The sequence below is a fragment of the Akebia trifoliata genome, chromosome 14, assembly GCF_017979445.1.
Source record: "Akebia trifoliata isolate Shusen 1 chromosome 14, ASM1797944v1, whole genome shotgun sequence".
Lineage (NCBI taxonomy): Eukaryota > Viridiplantae > Streptophyta > Magnoliopsida > Ranunculales > Lardizabalaceae > Akebia > Akebia trifoliata.
Window position 1 is genome coordinate 7,721,437 of NC_141388.1, and position 16,154 is coordinate 7,737,590.

Below are 16,154 nucleotides of genomic sequence, written 5' to 3' on the forward strand. Positions count from 1 at the left end.
GGCAGATGGATTTTTTTTTCATAGTCCCTAAATTTTGGGCATTCTCTTAATAGTCCATTTAGTGAACTTTTCTTTTCTTAACAATCCTTGGACCTCGGAAATGATTTAAGAAGGAAGAAGAAGTCATTTTCTAGGTCTTTTTCAAATATTTCTAAGATATATGTAAAAAACTATAATTTTTTCATTTTTTCCTAGTTTTTGAATGAAAATCAGTCAAGATTGATTCTTTTAGGTTGTATTCATCTAAACAAATCGTTATCTCAAGTTCTTAGCCTATGTTACCATGTATTAGTTAAAAAAAACTTGAAAATTTAAAATGGGTGGATTTTACTAGTGTCACCACTGTTTATTTAAAAAGTGGTGAACTCGATAGTAAATAAAAAGCATCGAATTCAATAATAAATAAAAAATGGTAAACTCGACAGTAAATAGTGGTGAGTTCAATAGTAAAAATTGTAACACTAAATAAAAAAGGCATCAAGTTCGACAATAAATGAAAAAACGACCAGTTAATGATACCATTAAGAAATAAAAAAGCTTGCTAAATGTCTTATCAAACTATCACACAAAACTTAGGCACTATTTAGAAATAAATCCCTCTGCCAAATCCTTTAAGTAATCTCTCCTTATTTTTAAAATAACATTTTATTATAGTAAGGTTACATGTAAATGTGGGGTATTTTTCAATTTAGAGATCTTCTATTGCCACACCAACTTTTATGCACATCACCCCAAGATGTATGCTAATTCTTTGGGGTGAATTTTCATTTGGTGAGTTGAATATGACAAATTCCCAAGTTTGATCAATTGTTCAGTTTAGTTCTCAAAACATGCATCATCATTTTTATAACCTACGAACTCGTGAGTTCGTCACTTTTTAATATCTACGAATTCGTAGATATACCATAGAATTCGTTGATTATAAAAGTGAACAGTATGCCAAAATGCATGTTTTGGGAATTAAAATGAATAGGGTGCCGAAACTAAAATTTTGGACATAAGTTACCCACATTTTGGGGAAAATCCCAATTCTTTGGTTATTTACATATGAATGGGGTGTGGTTAGCAAAAGTTGTTGTGGCAATAGGACCTCTCTTAATGTATCTGTAGTCAACCCAATAATTTGGATGACTTTAACCTTTCCAAAGGAGGTTTATGTTAAAATAATAATTATTTTACGTTACAAACCGACTTCAATATTTTCTATCAAAAATCAAAATTTTAGTTAAGAGCGGACAGATTGTGATTTTTAAAATCAAAATCCAAAAATTACAACATCCTATTCCTACCTAATAACTAGGGGTGCAACTTGGTCTGGTTCAAATCAAGAATCGAATTGACTGATAGCTTTGGGGTGGTTTTGTTCGGTTTAGAACAAGTTGTGATTCAGTTCCGAGTTATGAAAATGGAGAACTGATCAATTTGATTCAGTTCTCGAATCAAACTTGTATATAACTGAACCAAATCGAGAATTGAACCCTTATGTAATAAATAAATATATTGTGTATTATTAATTATTATGAATTATTTTAGCAGTTTAGACATATATTAGTAATCTTTTATGGATAAACTAATGATTTTTTATGGATAAATTAGTGATTTATTGAATGAAATTTATATTTCTTTTTTCATTAAAAAAAATATTACTTACAATTGGCAACCCGTAGAACCAATGAAATTTGGTTCGATTCTAATTCTTATTTAGTGGAATCGACTTATGTCAATTCGGTTCAAATTTGACCTCAAATCGAATCAAGTTGAACTCCTACTCATAATCTCAACCCAAATCGAAAATCTTACAATTATGCAACAAGTTTCTGAAATTGCAAAAATAATTGTGAAGTCATCTCAATAAGATACTACAATGTGATAGACGAATAACAATGAATATTTTGCTAAGAGAGTTAGGAAGTAGTCATGAAATTGGATTAATCAATGCATGAGTCCAAATTTTTGTAATACATGAGTGTGTACATACGGGGCTACTAGGATTGGCAATGATCCGAAATATACCTGATGTCAAAATCGATTTATCTTATTTGAAAAAAATATGAAAAATCGAATTTTTTGACCAGAATATTAGATCCAAAATGATTTCGGATTGGATTTGGATCTACCTCAATCCGCTCTGAAAAAATCCAATCCTTAATTTCATATAAATACATATAGATAAAATATTTTAATCTTTTTGGTTCCCCTCTATATTTATAGTTGAAAAGTAGATTTTTTTTTAAATTATATATATTATTTTATTTATTTATTTATTTATTATTATTTTTTTGAACATTGATCATTTGAAACTAAGATAAGTGTTTAGATTGATTTCAGATTAAGAATGAAATAAAATGGATCGGATTCAGTTCACATATTCATTAATTCGTTCAGATCGGGTACATGTTTAAAAAATTTTGAATCGGTATAAAAGTGGTATTGATCTAATACCGAACTGATCCGTTATCAGACCTAAGGGTTACTAGTGATTATAAAAAAAATCTAATCAAGCATAAACCAGAATTTTGTGTGACACACATGCTATGTAGTACCTACTAACTCAAAATAAATGGAAAAGTCTTTTCCAATATAGCACACACCCCTCTTTTTGGATGACGGGGTATCCCGACTAACAAGGTGAGACGATCTGTCATATCCCCCTCAAGAAAAATAAAATAATAGCTCACTTCAAAACAACTTTGAGGTTCAGTGTTCAAGTCCAGCTTACCCATAAAATAAAATAAAAAAAGATAACAAGATAACGTCCAAGACCGTTAAGGAGATTGAAGCCCAACACCATTGGTTCTTTTGTATATATATAAACTAGAGGATGCTTGTGCCTTACATCCTTTTTGGGATTAAAGGATGTAAAAATGAAAAATAAACAAAATTTTAGTTGAAAGTATTATTTAAAAAAAAAATCTAAGATAAAAGATAAACGATAAACGATGAAGAATAATAAAGTAGGTTAAAGAGGAAATATAGTAATAGTAAAGTTTAAAGGGTAAAGAGAAAAGATAATAAAATGGACCCTACAAAACTATTATTGGATGGAATGTTTATCCATTTATCCTCCCAAATAAATCCCACAATTGTATTTTGAATAATGTTGAAGTGACCTCAGGTTAGAACCTCATATCTCACTTCTTGACGTGAAAGTGTATCCCAATTTTAGGTCACTCCAACATGATCGTAGAGGTTAATTTTTCATCATTAAACCTTCAAAATAATTGGAAAAATATGGACAACAAAATAACGCAAGATTTTTTACGTGGTTCAACAAACATGCATACATTCACGGGTTCGAGGAATCGTTTTAGTATAAATTAACCTCCGTTACATGACCTCCCCTCCTTGGTCTCTCCCTTTATCCTCATTTTTTTTATTTTCCTTACAATAGACTCAAGACCTTTAAATATATAAAAAAGTCATAGAGAGAAATCTTAACCGTAGTTAAATTATAATAGTCATTTTTACCCTTATACAAATAAATTAATTATTTATTAGAAAATAATCTTTTTAAATTGAGATTCTTTCCTAATTACACATAATTCTACTTAAATATTGTCAAGTACCTACCTTGAAATGCGTGTTGATAGTGTGAATAAACTGTCAAGATGAAAGATGATTTTATCTCTCCACGACTCTTGTATTTTATTATGGAGACTAACATCCTCTTTGGCAGTTAAGGAGGGTAAAAAATGAAAAAAAAAAAAAAAAATTGAGGGATATTATTAAAAGATCTTTGGAGTTGGAAAGAATGATGGGGGTGGGGGGAAGATGAGACTAATAATAATAAAGTTGAAAGGGTTAGAGAAAAGTATATAAATTAAGTCCATACTGGATCTGGACACAGTTAATCCAAGAACGATCCAATGGGTTGTCAACCACAATCCGAATCCTAAAGTATTGGATCAGAACGCTTTTGATTTCAGAATTGATATCATCTCGTCCGAGTCATATGAAAGTCAACGAGTTAAATCCTAATCAACTCACTAACCGAGTTATAAAAACACAAACCATTGTTTTTTACAAGGAATGGTTCAGGGGTTTAAGCAGTAACAGCTACACCAAGAAATGGCGAAGAAGGTCTATCTTCTCCCACAATTTACTCGTATCGCCCTCATAAAATCAAGATATTCGTCTCTAGTCCCTCTCTGTAGGTTTCTCAGTTCCGACTCTGTATCAGAGAAGCTCGAACAAAGCGAGGAAAATGTGACGAAGAAGCACGAAGAAGATCTCAAAGAAGAACAAGACTGCCATGAACAAGTAAGAAAGCTTCAAATACTTCTTCAACAAGGTCGTTCTGATTCCGCTCAAACCCTAATAAAATCTCTAATTCTCTCCAAAACCCTCTTCGCCTCTCCATCTGATCTTCTCGGCCTATTCTCCAATTCTTCTCCCGCCATTAAAACCTCCTTTGTTGATCTCCTTTTCTCAGTTTGTGTGGAATTACAAATTCCGAAAGAAACAATAGAGATTTTCTTTTTTATGAAGAAAGATGGAATTTTTCCGTCCCTTAAGTCCTTAGATCAATTTTTGGCAACGCTAGTATCACTGGGAAAGTACAGAGAAACCCTAGATTTATTTTCGGAGATTATTAATTCTGGATTTCGTCCCGACTTCTTGACTTACAATAAGGCGGTTCAATCTGCTGTGAAATTGGGGGATTTTAAGAGAGCTTTTGATTTGATGGAGAGTAGAGGATGGAGACCCGATACGTTTGCGTATAATGTGATCATTTCTGGGTTTTGTAAGGAGAAGAGGATGAATGATGCAGGAAGTATGTTTGGTAAAATGCTTAAGAAGAAAGTTAAGCCGAATCGAGCTACGTTTAATACGCTAATCGATGGGTATTGTAAAATGGGCAATTTAGAGGAGGGTTTTAGGATTGGAGAACGGATGGAGGCGATGAGCGTATCTCCGAATCTGATTACATTTAATTCTTTGCTCAGTGGGCTTTGTCATGCTCAGCGGATGGATGAGGCGAAGGAATTGTTGAAAGTGATGGAAGATCGTGGGCTTTGTCCCGACGGGTTTACTTATAGTATTCTTTTCAATGGCCATTCAAGGCGTCATGATGTTGATGGTTTATTGGCTCTCTTTGATGAGATCACTAAGAAAGGAATCCAAATCAGTGATTATACTTGTAGCGTTTTGTTGAATGGGCTTTGCAAGGAAGGGAGGATGATGGAAGCGGAGGAGATTCTAAAGAAGTTAATGGGAACGGGTTTTGCTCCAACAGCAGTTATATATAACACTATGGTGGATGGATATTCTCGGGTCGGTGACATGAACAAAGCCCTTTCTACAATCCAACAAATGGAGAATATCGGATTGAAGCTGAGCTGCATCACTTTTAATTGTCTGATTAATAAGTTTTGTGAGATGAAGGATATGGCCAGGGCAGAAGAATTGGTAAGAGATATGACAAAGAAGGGAGTTCCCCCAAATTTAGAGACATATAACACCTTGATTGATGGCTACGGACATGTTTGCCAGTTCAATAAGTGTTTTGAAATACTTGAAGAAATGGGAGAGAAGGGGCTTAAGCCCAATGCCACGGGCTATGGTTCCCTCGTAAATTGTTTATGCAAAGATGGTAAGCTTCTTGAGGCTGAAATTCTCGTTATAGATATTAGAAGTAGAGGAGTTATGCCGAACGTTCAGATTTATAATATGCTTGTTAATGGTTATTGTAAAGCGGGCAATTTGCCAAATGCTTTCAGGTTGTTCGGTGAAATGAAGGAATCTGGGATTTCCCCAAATCTTGTAACGTACAATTCTCTGATAAATGGGCTCTGCAAAGAAGGAAGAGTTTCGGAAGCCGAAGAATTAGCTAGTAAAATAAAAAGTGAAAGTTTTAGTCCTGATACGATCACTTACAATTCCCTAATTTCTGCATATTCCCATATTGGAAATTCCCAACGAGCTATGGAGCTATATGAAACCATGAAGAAGTTGTCTATCAAACCCACACTGATTACTTATCATGCTCTAATTAGTTCTATTAGCAAGGAAGGAATGGTCCACGAAGTAGAGAAGTTGTATCAGGAAATTTTAGAGCAGAATCTATCTCCCGATCGAGTTCTTTATAATGCATTGATTCGTTGTCATGCAAAGTACGGAAATGTGCCCAAGGCATTTTCTCTGCACCAAGAGATGGAAAACAAGGGAATAGTTGCCGACAGGATGACATATAATAGCTTGATGATGGGGCATTTTAGGGAAGGGAAAGTTCAGGAAGCAAACCATGTCTTCATTACGATGAAGGCTAAAGAGTTAGTACCTAGTGCTGTTACTTATGAAACGTTGGTCGAGGGACATTGCAAACTAAATGATTTTGCTGGAGCCTACGTTTGGTATCGAGAAATGTTTGAGAAGGGTTTTCTACCCAATACTTGTATTTGCAATGAACTTATAACAGGCCTCAGAACAGAGGGTAGGTTGCAAGAGGCCGAGTTGCTCTTGTACGAAGCGAGGGAGAAAGGAGTGCTTGAATGGATCGGCCGCGAGGATATACTTTCTGTTGCGAAAATTTAGTGGAGGAATGTTTTCTCTTTGTGCATAAACTCTTGATGCAGTTGACGAGCACCGAAAAACGAAATAGGTAATATATTTGGAAAACTGGTTTTATGTTTTTCAATGATTTTTTTCCTAGTTTTATCTACTTTTTTATGATAAGTGGAAAAGGAGAGAAGGGAGTGTAAATAATTGTTATATTTTTCTTGTTGGTGTAAAACTGTAAATTCACATTTAGTTTCTTTTGAAGTTAAAGGTGAACTGATATTATCAAACAGTAGGCCAAGCATTCTGAAAAGCTTCTGTAATGATCAATTCTTTTATTGTGACTGTACACTATTTTTATTGTTGCACAGGTGCCTTCCAGATTCTTCTGTGAATATGGATGTCCTGATTCTCTTACCCATCAATTGGTTCAATTGAATTAAACTTACAACACGAACTCTTATGTGATCAAGTTCGTGGACGCTTTGAAATCAAAATGTTAACTTTCTTAAGTTAAAGATTTTGAATTTTAGACCATGAGTTGTATGAAATCCAAATAGACTGGTCTCTTCAAAATTACCAAGTTAATGTCCAATTGGACATGAATGTTTATTGTCGTCATTATTGATTTGTTATTTTTTGGTGCAACTTCTTTCAAGAATTTAGGGGTTTAGTCTTTGAAGACTTCATTTTGAAGTGGGATTATATGAGCAGTGACTAGATGTAGTTGGTGATGGGTTGTTATTACTTTCTTCTATTTTTCTTTGGTTGTTCTTGGATGGTCTTCTAGACCTCTTTCGTTGTTTCTTGCTTCTTTTTAGTGGTAATGAAATCTTATACTTACCACAAAAACTTGTTGGCTGAAAGTGGGGTTTCCAAAATAGTGAGAAACTTGAAAATATATTAATTTTCTTCATCAGGAAAAAAATCCCATTCACTTCATCCAGAATTTGGAAATATGCACCTTCTAATGATAGCATATTCGATGTCCAGGGTTGAGTTCCTAGTGAAATCTCACCCACATTTGCAGTGGATTTAAAGCAATTAAGGCTTTTATTGAGCTTTATGGGCTTCTCTCAGGTGATCTTTCTTGGTGTTCTTCAAGTTCTCTGGCTCCACAAATCAGTGGTGTCTGAACTGATGGAAGATAGGTATGCTTTGCCATTTGAAATCATTCTTCCCTTCATACTTTTACTGGTTTGAGTGTATTCAGGTCATAACTTAGACCCACTTTGTTTACTCAAAATGTCAGAACCATTGTTTAGGAGTTTGAAGGTATTGATTAGTGAATGTTAACCAACCCTTTGGCGGCTACAAGACAAGTTCTAGGGTTAAGGTTTTTACAGTTTAGAGGGTCCCCAGAATAGTTGTATGAGCAAGGGGCTACTATGAACCTCTCAATTAAATATGAAACAACAGTAGCAGGGGCAACACCACCACTGCCACCAAAATCTTACATGTTTCTTCTTTTTTTAGTTTAATTATTCCTATCAAATGTACTGCAACAAACCCAATTCAAATTTAACTAGGTTCGCTAGTCTTTGTAGAGTATCTAATAAAAAGGGAAGGGAGGTGGGAGACCTTCCTTCACTTTATTTGTGTCAAATTTCACCGCAAATGAAATTTCCATTTATTCTTTTTCATTTTCGGATCTCTCTGCAGCATTACCATGCTACATCTAACAGTTCCATTTTGGAGTGAAATGCCCCTCATTTGTCTTGTCTTCCACAACGGTTTGTCTCCTCTTCAATGCTGATTTACGAGATAGATGTTAAATTCTAAATTTTCTCTTTGTATGGCTCTCTCTTTGGTACAAAATTCACATTTTGTTTTGGGTTCACAGAAAGGAAGGAGAATAGGAGAGAGCTAATATTGCTTCTAAGATGATTGGTGCAAGGTTTGCCTCATCTCTTTTCATTTTCTCTCAAATTGCACCCAAAAAAAAAAAAAAAAAACGGAATAATTATTTATTATTTGAATAACATGATTTTAGTTATAAAAAAATTAACTTAATTTTTTTACAGATTGTTGACAAAATAAGGCCTGCTCCTCTGTGAAAATAAGAACGATGTGTTTTTTACAAATCATATTAGGTCTTTTTTTTTTTTTGGGGGTGAGTAAGCTGGACTTGAACCACTGAGCACCGACCTCAAAGTTGTTTTAGGTTTTCCTTTTGTGATCTAGGTTTTGTTTATCACGTTGATCTTTAGCAGAATTTTCTCCCCTTCATCGATTATTTCTTGATTCTTGAATGACGGTGAGGAATGAGCATTTATAGAACATAAAATAATAAAGTAATGATTTTTTTTCATTCGAAAATATTGATTTCTTTTCTAGCATTGACCTATTGAATCAGCGTATTTTTTTTTTTACTATGTTTGAATGATGTTTTTTATTTATTATTATGAAGAGATGAATGTGTTTCCGTTTGAAAGATTGGGGATTTGATGTCGTAAAAAGAAAGTCATTTTTCAAGGTTCTGATTTCTCTAAATTTCTCTATTGTGTAATTCGATGGTTATTGATGAATTTTTTATTCAAAGTTCGCATTTTAGTTCATTTGTGTAGTGGATTTTGTTGTTTCTTGGGTTATTTTTTATGATTTTGTTTGTTCAAATGGATTTTGAAGAATTTGGCTTCCAGGTTTAAATGAGTCTAAGAACTTTGATATATTTACCTGGTTTCATGTTGTTCTTATCCTTATCTAAACTGAATTTGTTATTCAATTAGAATGATTTTATACATTTATTTTTCTTCAGATTGCAGGGAGACCTCCTCCATTGCGCGTAAATATGAAATGTGTTTATTAATTGTATCAGGTCTTCAATTTGTTATCTAGATTTTGTTTATTGAGTTGATCTTTAATTGAATTTTCTCCCTTTCAGTCATTACTTTGTAAATGTGTTGTCGAGGCATGAGCTTTACAGAATAAAATTCACAAGAAAAGGTATGGAGGTGTTTTTGCTTGAAAGATTTGGGATTTGATGATTTAGGGTTTTTTTCACTTGCAAAGTTGAATTTGTTTGTGTTCTTAATATTTTTGTTTTCAATTTTAACTTAACATCTGTTTTTTTATGCCACATTGATTTGAAGATAATTCTGATTTAAAAGAACTTCATAAGGCTCTTTTATGATTCTATTTGTTGAAATGGATTTTGATGAATTGGGGTTCCAGGTTTGAAATGATTAGGGTTAAGAAATTTTGATATACTTAAACCTGGTTCCATGTTATCCGTATCCTTTTCAATTCAAATTGAATTTGTTACTAAAATGCTTGAAATATTGATTTTTTTTTTCTTCTAGAATTGATATATTGAATCAGGTTCATGTTTACTACAGTTGAATCGGTTTTTATTTTTTATTTTTTTAATTTTTTAAAAATTTAGACATGGAAATGTTTTGGTTTGAAAGTTTGAGGATTCGATGTTTAGGGTTTTATATCCCATTGAAAAGTTCAATTTTTTTATGCTCTTGATCTTGTTTTTATTTAAACTTAACCTTTCTTCAGAACACTTAAAAACTTTTGAAAACAGTTCCATCCAATTTTAAAGAACTTTACAAGTCTCTTTTAGATAATAAATTTTAGGGAAATGTTCAGCAACAAACATTATGGCAGAACATTTTTCAAAACATAGGTTAGAAGTTTTGGAATTGGCTGATTTTTGGTGAGGATGATCTCTACGGTGAGGAGATCATCGTCACCAAAAATCAGCCCATTCCAAAACTTCTAACCCCATCAAAAATGGTTTTCAAAAAATGGACGGTCCACTATTTTTCAACTTGTAAACTGGGGCTAGAAGTTTTAGAATGGGCTGATTTTTGGTGAGGATGATCTCCTCATCTTGGAGATCATCCCCACCAAAAATCAGCCCATTCCAAAACTTCTAACCCCATCAAAAATGGTTTACAAAAAATGGACGGTCCACTATTTTTCACCTGTAAACTGGGGCGATAAGTTTTGGAATGGGCTGATTTTTGGTGAGGATGATCTCCACGGTGAGGAGATCATCCTCATCAAAAATCAGCCCATTCCAAAACCTCTAGCCCATGTTTTGCCAAAATGTTTGTTGCTGAACCGGACCCTAAATTTTATGCCCAATGTAGTGCATGAGTAAATGTTATGATTATGTTGCTTTATAGTAATGTTAGCTCTTTTTTCCAATATACCCTTTTTCTTTTTTCTGAACAGCTTTCTTATGGAATCCGCTGAAAGAAGGTAATGCTTTGAAGATAATTTTTTTTTTTTTTTGATAAAATAAGTATAAAGTTATTGAAAAAAAGAAAGAGAAGATACAATAGGCGGTTGAGGTGACCAACCAAAGAAGAAGAACAAGCACATTACACAACTCTAGCCAATACATATAGAGCCCTATCTAACAAAGTCCTCAAAGAAAATGCCCTTAAAATCTGGACCGAGTTTGCACCTAAAAAACCAACCACCCACTATGAGGAATCACGCTGTGAAATAATAGCAATCTTCAATGTTTGGATTTCTCAAAATCATCTCTGTCGTGTCATTAGATGGTTACTAATGAGTTTGTGATTCAAAGTTCTATGTTGTAGTTAATTTATGTAGTGGAGTCTGTTGTTAAGTTATTTTTATGATTTTTTGTTTGTTTCAATGAATTTTAAGGAACTAAGTTTCCAGGTTTAAATGATTAAGAATAATAATTTTAATATATTTATTGGTTTCATTTTCATGGTGTCGTTATCATTTTCAATCTAAGCTGAGTTGTTATTTGGTTTATGTATTTTTATACAGATTGTAGAGAAAATGAGGACTCCACTCCAAATAAGGACAATAATGATTTTTCTTACTTCTTATCTAGATTTTGTTTATTATGTTGATCTTCAGTTGAATTTTCTCCCTTTCAGCAGTAATTCCTTGAATATGTTGTTGAGGGATGAGCTTTGGAGAACACAATAATGTCAAGAAATGATATGCATATATATATCTATATATTGGCAATAACTGATCAAATGAATCAATGGTTGAATTTTTTCCTTTTTGCGGATCAGAAATTGTGTTTTTGGTTTGAAAGATGGGTGTTCACTGTTTTAAATGGGGGAAGGGGTTCACTCCAAAATTTGATTTTTTTTTTTTTTTTGCTTTTAAGATAATTCCAATTTAAAAGATTTCAGAAGTTAAAAAAAAAAATAAAAAGATGATTCCTTTGCCCCTTCAAGAGGAAAGGTTCTAGTTAGCTCAATAGCAATAGGAACAAACAATGCGATAGCAAATGATCAGTGGTCAATTGTTTGCATATATTATATCCAGAAAAGGAGAATGGTGGGAACAAATGCAAGATTAAAGCAATTCCATAGCATTCAATGAGTCTTCATCATCCCAAAATATTTTGCAGCCCTTGTAATAATCTGCCATCCCTGACATGAATCCTAGCATCCAATAAAAAGAGAGCGAGACCTTTGTATGGCATATGTTGCAAAAGTTTCGATTTGCTCCACAACTAAGCATTAGTTGATAATTGGAGAGCACAATGTTTCACATTTTCCTCAAATGCCCATATGATACCTTGTTACAGTAGGGATTTTTCGATCCCAGGTATGTGCTATTACTACTCTCACATCTGGTCTTTAATAGCTTACGATAAATGATCGAGAGAAGGTGCAAAATGAAACTCTCCAAAGGCAACTAGACCATGGTTTTAAAACTCGGTTTCATGTCCCGTCTCATCCATGCCCAATACCAAGTTGTCTCAGACAAGTCATCTCGTCTCGTTTGGCAATGAGAATGATTTTAAACCATTTAAAAATTCTGAAAATCCTCTTCAATTTCTCATTTGATTCAGTAGAGGAAGATGCAGTTTTTTATCAAATCCCTTTGTTCTCTAGTTCACTTGGTTGAGAAGAGGAGAATCAATCGATTTAGAGTGAAAATGATAGGGTTTGGAGATGAAAACTTATAAATCTTGTTGGAGACGTTTCGTTCGTCTTGCAAGATTTTGCAAAATCATAAAAAGACGACCGAGATGATTTGGGCAATACGTCTCGGTCTCGGATGAGTTTGGAACCAGGACAACTGATACATTTCAGAGATGTAAAATAAACAGCAATCATCTCTTGAAGAATTGGATAATTTTCCCCACATTTTACTAACTAAGCAACTTCAGCCATTAAAGATTTATTGAGCATTTTATCAGGAAAAAGAGCATAACTTATTATTATTAGAACTCATACATCAGAAACCCAAATTCAAATTAAAAAACAAAAAAAAAAAAAAAAACAAAGAGAACAGCAAGATACCCGATGACCTCACCAAATGGGGGCAAAAAAAACAAAAGAGAACAGCAAGATACCCGATGACCTCACCAAATGGGGGCAAAAAAAACACAAAAGATAAAGAAATCAAAGAGCTTTGAGGATGTCATCCGCACTGCTGAAAGTAAACGCCCCACCTTCCTCCAAATTCAAAACCTTAACAATCCCGTCCTCCGCAAGAAGGGCATACCGCCTCGACCGTACTCCCAATCCAATAGGCTTATCGCTAAGATCAAGCTCGACCCCAATCGCTCTCGTGAAATCTCCATTCCCATCAGACAACAACATCACCATATCGTCCTCAACCTTCAAATCTTCCTTCCAAGCCTTCATCACAAACGCATCGTTCACAGAAATACAAGCAATCGTATCGATTCCTTTAGCTTTTAATTCTCCGGATTTTTCAATGAAGCCTGGGAGGTGTTTTTGAGAGCAAGTTGGAGTGAAAGCTCCGGGGACGGCGAATAATATGGTTTTTTTGCCTTTTGTGAGATCGGAGACGGTGGTGGTTTGGAGTTCTCCGGTGGAGTCCAAGTAAGATAATGTGGAATCTGGAAGCTTATCTCCGACTGAAATGGTGGTGGAGATGGTGGTGGTGGTGGTGGCGGTGATGCGGAAGGGTTTCGATCGGGATTTGAAGGATTTTGAAGAGAGGGTTTGGGGGGAGAAACGAGTGGTTGAGGAGAGGTTGATTGTGGATGGAGATGATATCAGTCTCGCCATTGTTAGGGAAGCAGTTACCGCCATTGCTCGCTCTGTCCTTGCGTGTACGTTTGCGTGTGTGTGTGTGAGAGAGAGTGAGAGAAGAAGGGTAATAGGAGGATAATTTTGGTACACCCCTCCTGGGTTTGATGAATATTTGAGATATCCCTGTAATTTCAAATTAAGACACACCCCTCCTAAGACTAAATAAAATAGCCAAAATAACCCACCCCCCTCTTTCTTTTTTATATAAAAAAAAAAAAAAATGGAAAACCAAACTCCTTCCTCTTTCAACATTGGGTTTTGGTGACAAGGTTGTCACTTGTAAGATTTTAATTACTTAATGAGTTGTGCTGGAGTAACATTGAGATTGACATCGTTTGGGATATTGGTGTGCACAGAGCTAAAGATGTTTCACTCGTATCTTAATGAAAAACATCTATGATTTTATAGACACAACCCCGTTAGCAATGTCTGAAATGATGTTAATTTCAATGTTACTTCAACATTTTCCTTACTTAATAAGTTGTTAGTTGTAAGATATGTTTAATTATTGTAGGCAAAAAGATTTACCTCACCCTTTGACTTATATTCAATGAAGATTTTACTTCTAATTTTTATAAAAAATCTTAAATTTGAAAGAATTTTCTTTATCAAGATCCTTCGATGATCAAATTAGTAAAAATGAGAAGGGTTTAATGAGAGATGAAGTCAAAAAGTCTCTTATTTGTATCACAAACCTCTAATTTATAGATGTTTTAGGATTTAATGTAATTAATAATCGTAGATATTTGTTATCTTGTAAAATTAGAAATCTTTCCATCATTTTCTCTTCAATTACCTGTTGTAGTAAAATACCTTCTAATTGCAATCCTAAAATACCTTCTAGGATAACTATTAATATTAGAATCCTAATATTACTGAAAATCTTCTGTTTGAATTCATCCTAATTCTCTTTCTAATTTCATAATCCTTCCTTGACGATCATTCGATCGTGTTCAGTTGAGCGCTCTAGGTTTAGTCACGTGTCACTTAGATTAAATCCTCCCAATACAACACTTGGAAAACTCGACTAAACCACTCATTTGTTGAATGGATTTACCATTATTACGTACACAACACACTTCTATCTTGGCTTTGCCCCGTCTTGTTTTATCAATAGCATGGAAGCATCTTATCAACCCACATTACTGTGCATAATTATGCACCCACAATTACTTAATTTTCTCTATTATTTTAGTGGATTGAATTTCAAGTTTAGCTTTGTTTCATTTACGGTTATACTCTAATGATTAAGTTAATTTCAATTTTAATAAAATAATGAGCTACAATTGATTATATGTGTGTATCTTTGCTTTGAATGCCCTTTTTCCTTTTTCCGAACAAAGTTGCTTAATGCATGCAATGGAACACATTGATAGTTGGCCTTAAGATCACACGCAATCTTCACTTTCAATCTGTTCTCTCAAGCATTTAGGCCATTCTCGGAAGCTTGCGTGTTTTGTCATGAGTTGGGATGGAAGTTTGTGTTTTTTTTTTTTTTTTTTTGCCTATGTGGGTGGATTGGAAGTAAGATATGAGAAAATAATATTTACACGTGTTTTAAGGTACCATATGTCCCAATAGAGTAAAGATAATTTTTCTACCGACAATTTCATATTCTAAATCAATGAGAAGAAAATAAATTAAAGGCTAGGGGAAATTATAAAATAAAATAAATTTAATTAAATAATTATTTATCAAAAAAAATATTATTTTTTTTGTAAATTTACAAAAGAAAAAATTTCAAAATCAACACTTGAAGTGTCGTAACTTTTTATATTTATTTATTTATTTTATTTTTAAATCTGGCACTTCAAGTGTTGCAATATTTTATTATTATTATTTTTTAAAACATTCAACACTAGGAAGTGCCCCAATGTTAACTTACTTTATAAATTTGATTGGTATGACTAACTTGATAAGATTACAAATCTTACTAAGGGTCGTAAGGCCCACATGTATTATTAAATTAGCAATCCAACAACCTAGACTTCTAGATTTCATGGACAAACTCATAGTTGAAAGAATTTTTTTTTTAAATAAATCTTTTTGAGCTTAATTGTAGATGTCGAAAATGAATGGCTATCGAACTCCCAAATTCAATAGTGGAAATTAATTATTTTATTTAAATTCTTATTTTAAGGGTCTTGAATTTTTGTGCTTTAAAGCAAGAATTTGAAAAAATAAGATAAAAAAAGTTAATTTCCACCGTTACTTTTTAGTTTTGAATTTGAGAGTTCAATAGCCATCTATTTTCAACACCTCTAGTCAAGTTCAATATGATTTATTTAAAAAAAAATTTCTTTTGAATATGTGTTTGTCAATGAAATCTAGAAGCCTGTGTTGTTGAATTGCTAATTTAATGATACATGTGGGTCCAATGACTCTTTGTAAGATTTGTAATCTTATCAAGTTAGTCATGATAGTCAAATTCATAAAGAAAAGTGAGCTCATGATTGATGCATTTAAGTGTCACATTCCTTAAATTAAAAAATTAAAAAATAATTGCAAGACACTTCAAATATCTATTTTGATTCTTTTTTGTAATTTTAACAAAAATTAGTATTTCTTTTTTATAAATAATTATTTAATTAAGATTTTTTTATTATATAATTTCCCTTCAATTTTAATCCT

The 16,154-nt window shown here is 33.3% G+C and overlaps 2 protein-coding genes across 12 annotated transcripts; one reads left to right on the top strand and one right to left on the bottom strand.

Annotated features, from left to right (window-relative positions):
* The first annotated feature begins 4,034 nt into the window (after positions 1–4,034).
* On the top strand, positions 4,035–11,442 carry LOC147385962 (pentatricopeptide (PPR) repeat-containing protein). Of its 11 annotated transcripts, none has more exons than XM_086423239.1 (5): positions 4,035–6,601; positions 7,492–7,649; positions 8,161–8,231; positions 8,342–8,395; positions 9,257–9,846. In XM_086423239.1, the coding sequence occupies exon 1, from the start codon at positions 4,069–4,071 to the stop codon at positions 6,532–6,534; it is 2,466 nt and encodes an 821-aa protein (XP_086279365.1). In that variant the 5' UTR covers positions 4,035–4,068; the 3' UTR covers positions 6,535–6,601; positions 7,492–7,649; positions 8,161–8,231; positions 8,342–8,395; positions 9,257–9,846. The 11 variants fall into 11 exon arrangements, with proteins under 11 accessions (XP_086279365.1, XP_086279368.1, XP_086279364.1 ...); XM_086423242.1 differs by having other exon boundaries at positions 7,579–7,649; positions 9,257–9,845; XM_086423238.1 differs by lacking the exon at positions 9,257–9,846 and adding an exon at positions 11,260–11,442 and having other exon boundaries at positions 7,492–8,231.
* Positions 11,443–12,790: 1,348 nt separating this feature from the next.
* LOC147385963 (Thioredoxin superfamily protein) lies at positions 12,791–13,569 on the bottom strand. The gene has a single exon (XM_086424328.1). It carries the CDS (start codon positions 13,521–13,523, stop codon positions 12,864–12,866), a length of 660 nt encoding a protein of 219 aa, XP_086280454.1. The 5' UTR covers positions 13,524–13,569; the 3' UTR covers positions 12,791–12,863.
* Positions 13,570–16,154: the final 2,585 nt, after the last annotated feature.

What these genes read in the sequence shown, in the direction of transcription:
- LOC147385962 (XM_086423238.1), top strand. Translation starts at nt 4,069, where the DNA reads ATGGCGAAGAAGGTCTATCTTCTCCCACAATTTACTCGTATCGCCCTC.
- LOC147385963 (XM_086424328.1), bottom strand. Translation starts at nt 13,523, where the DNA reads ATGGCGGTAACTGCTTCCCTAACAATGGCGAGACTGATATCATCTCCA.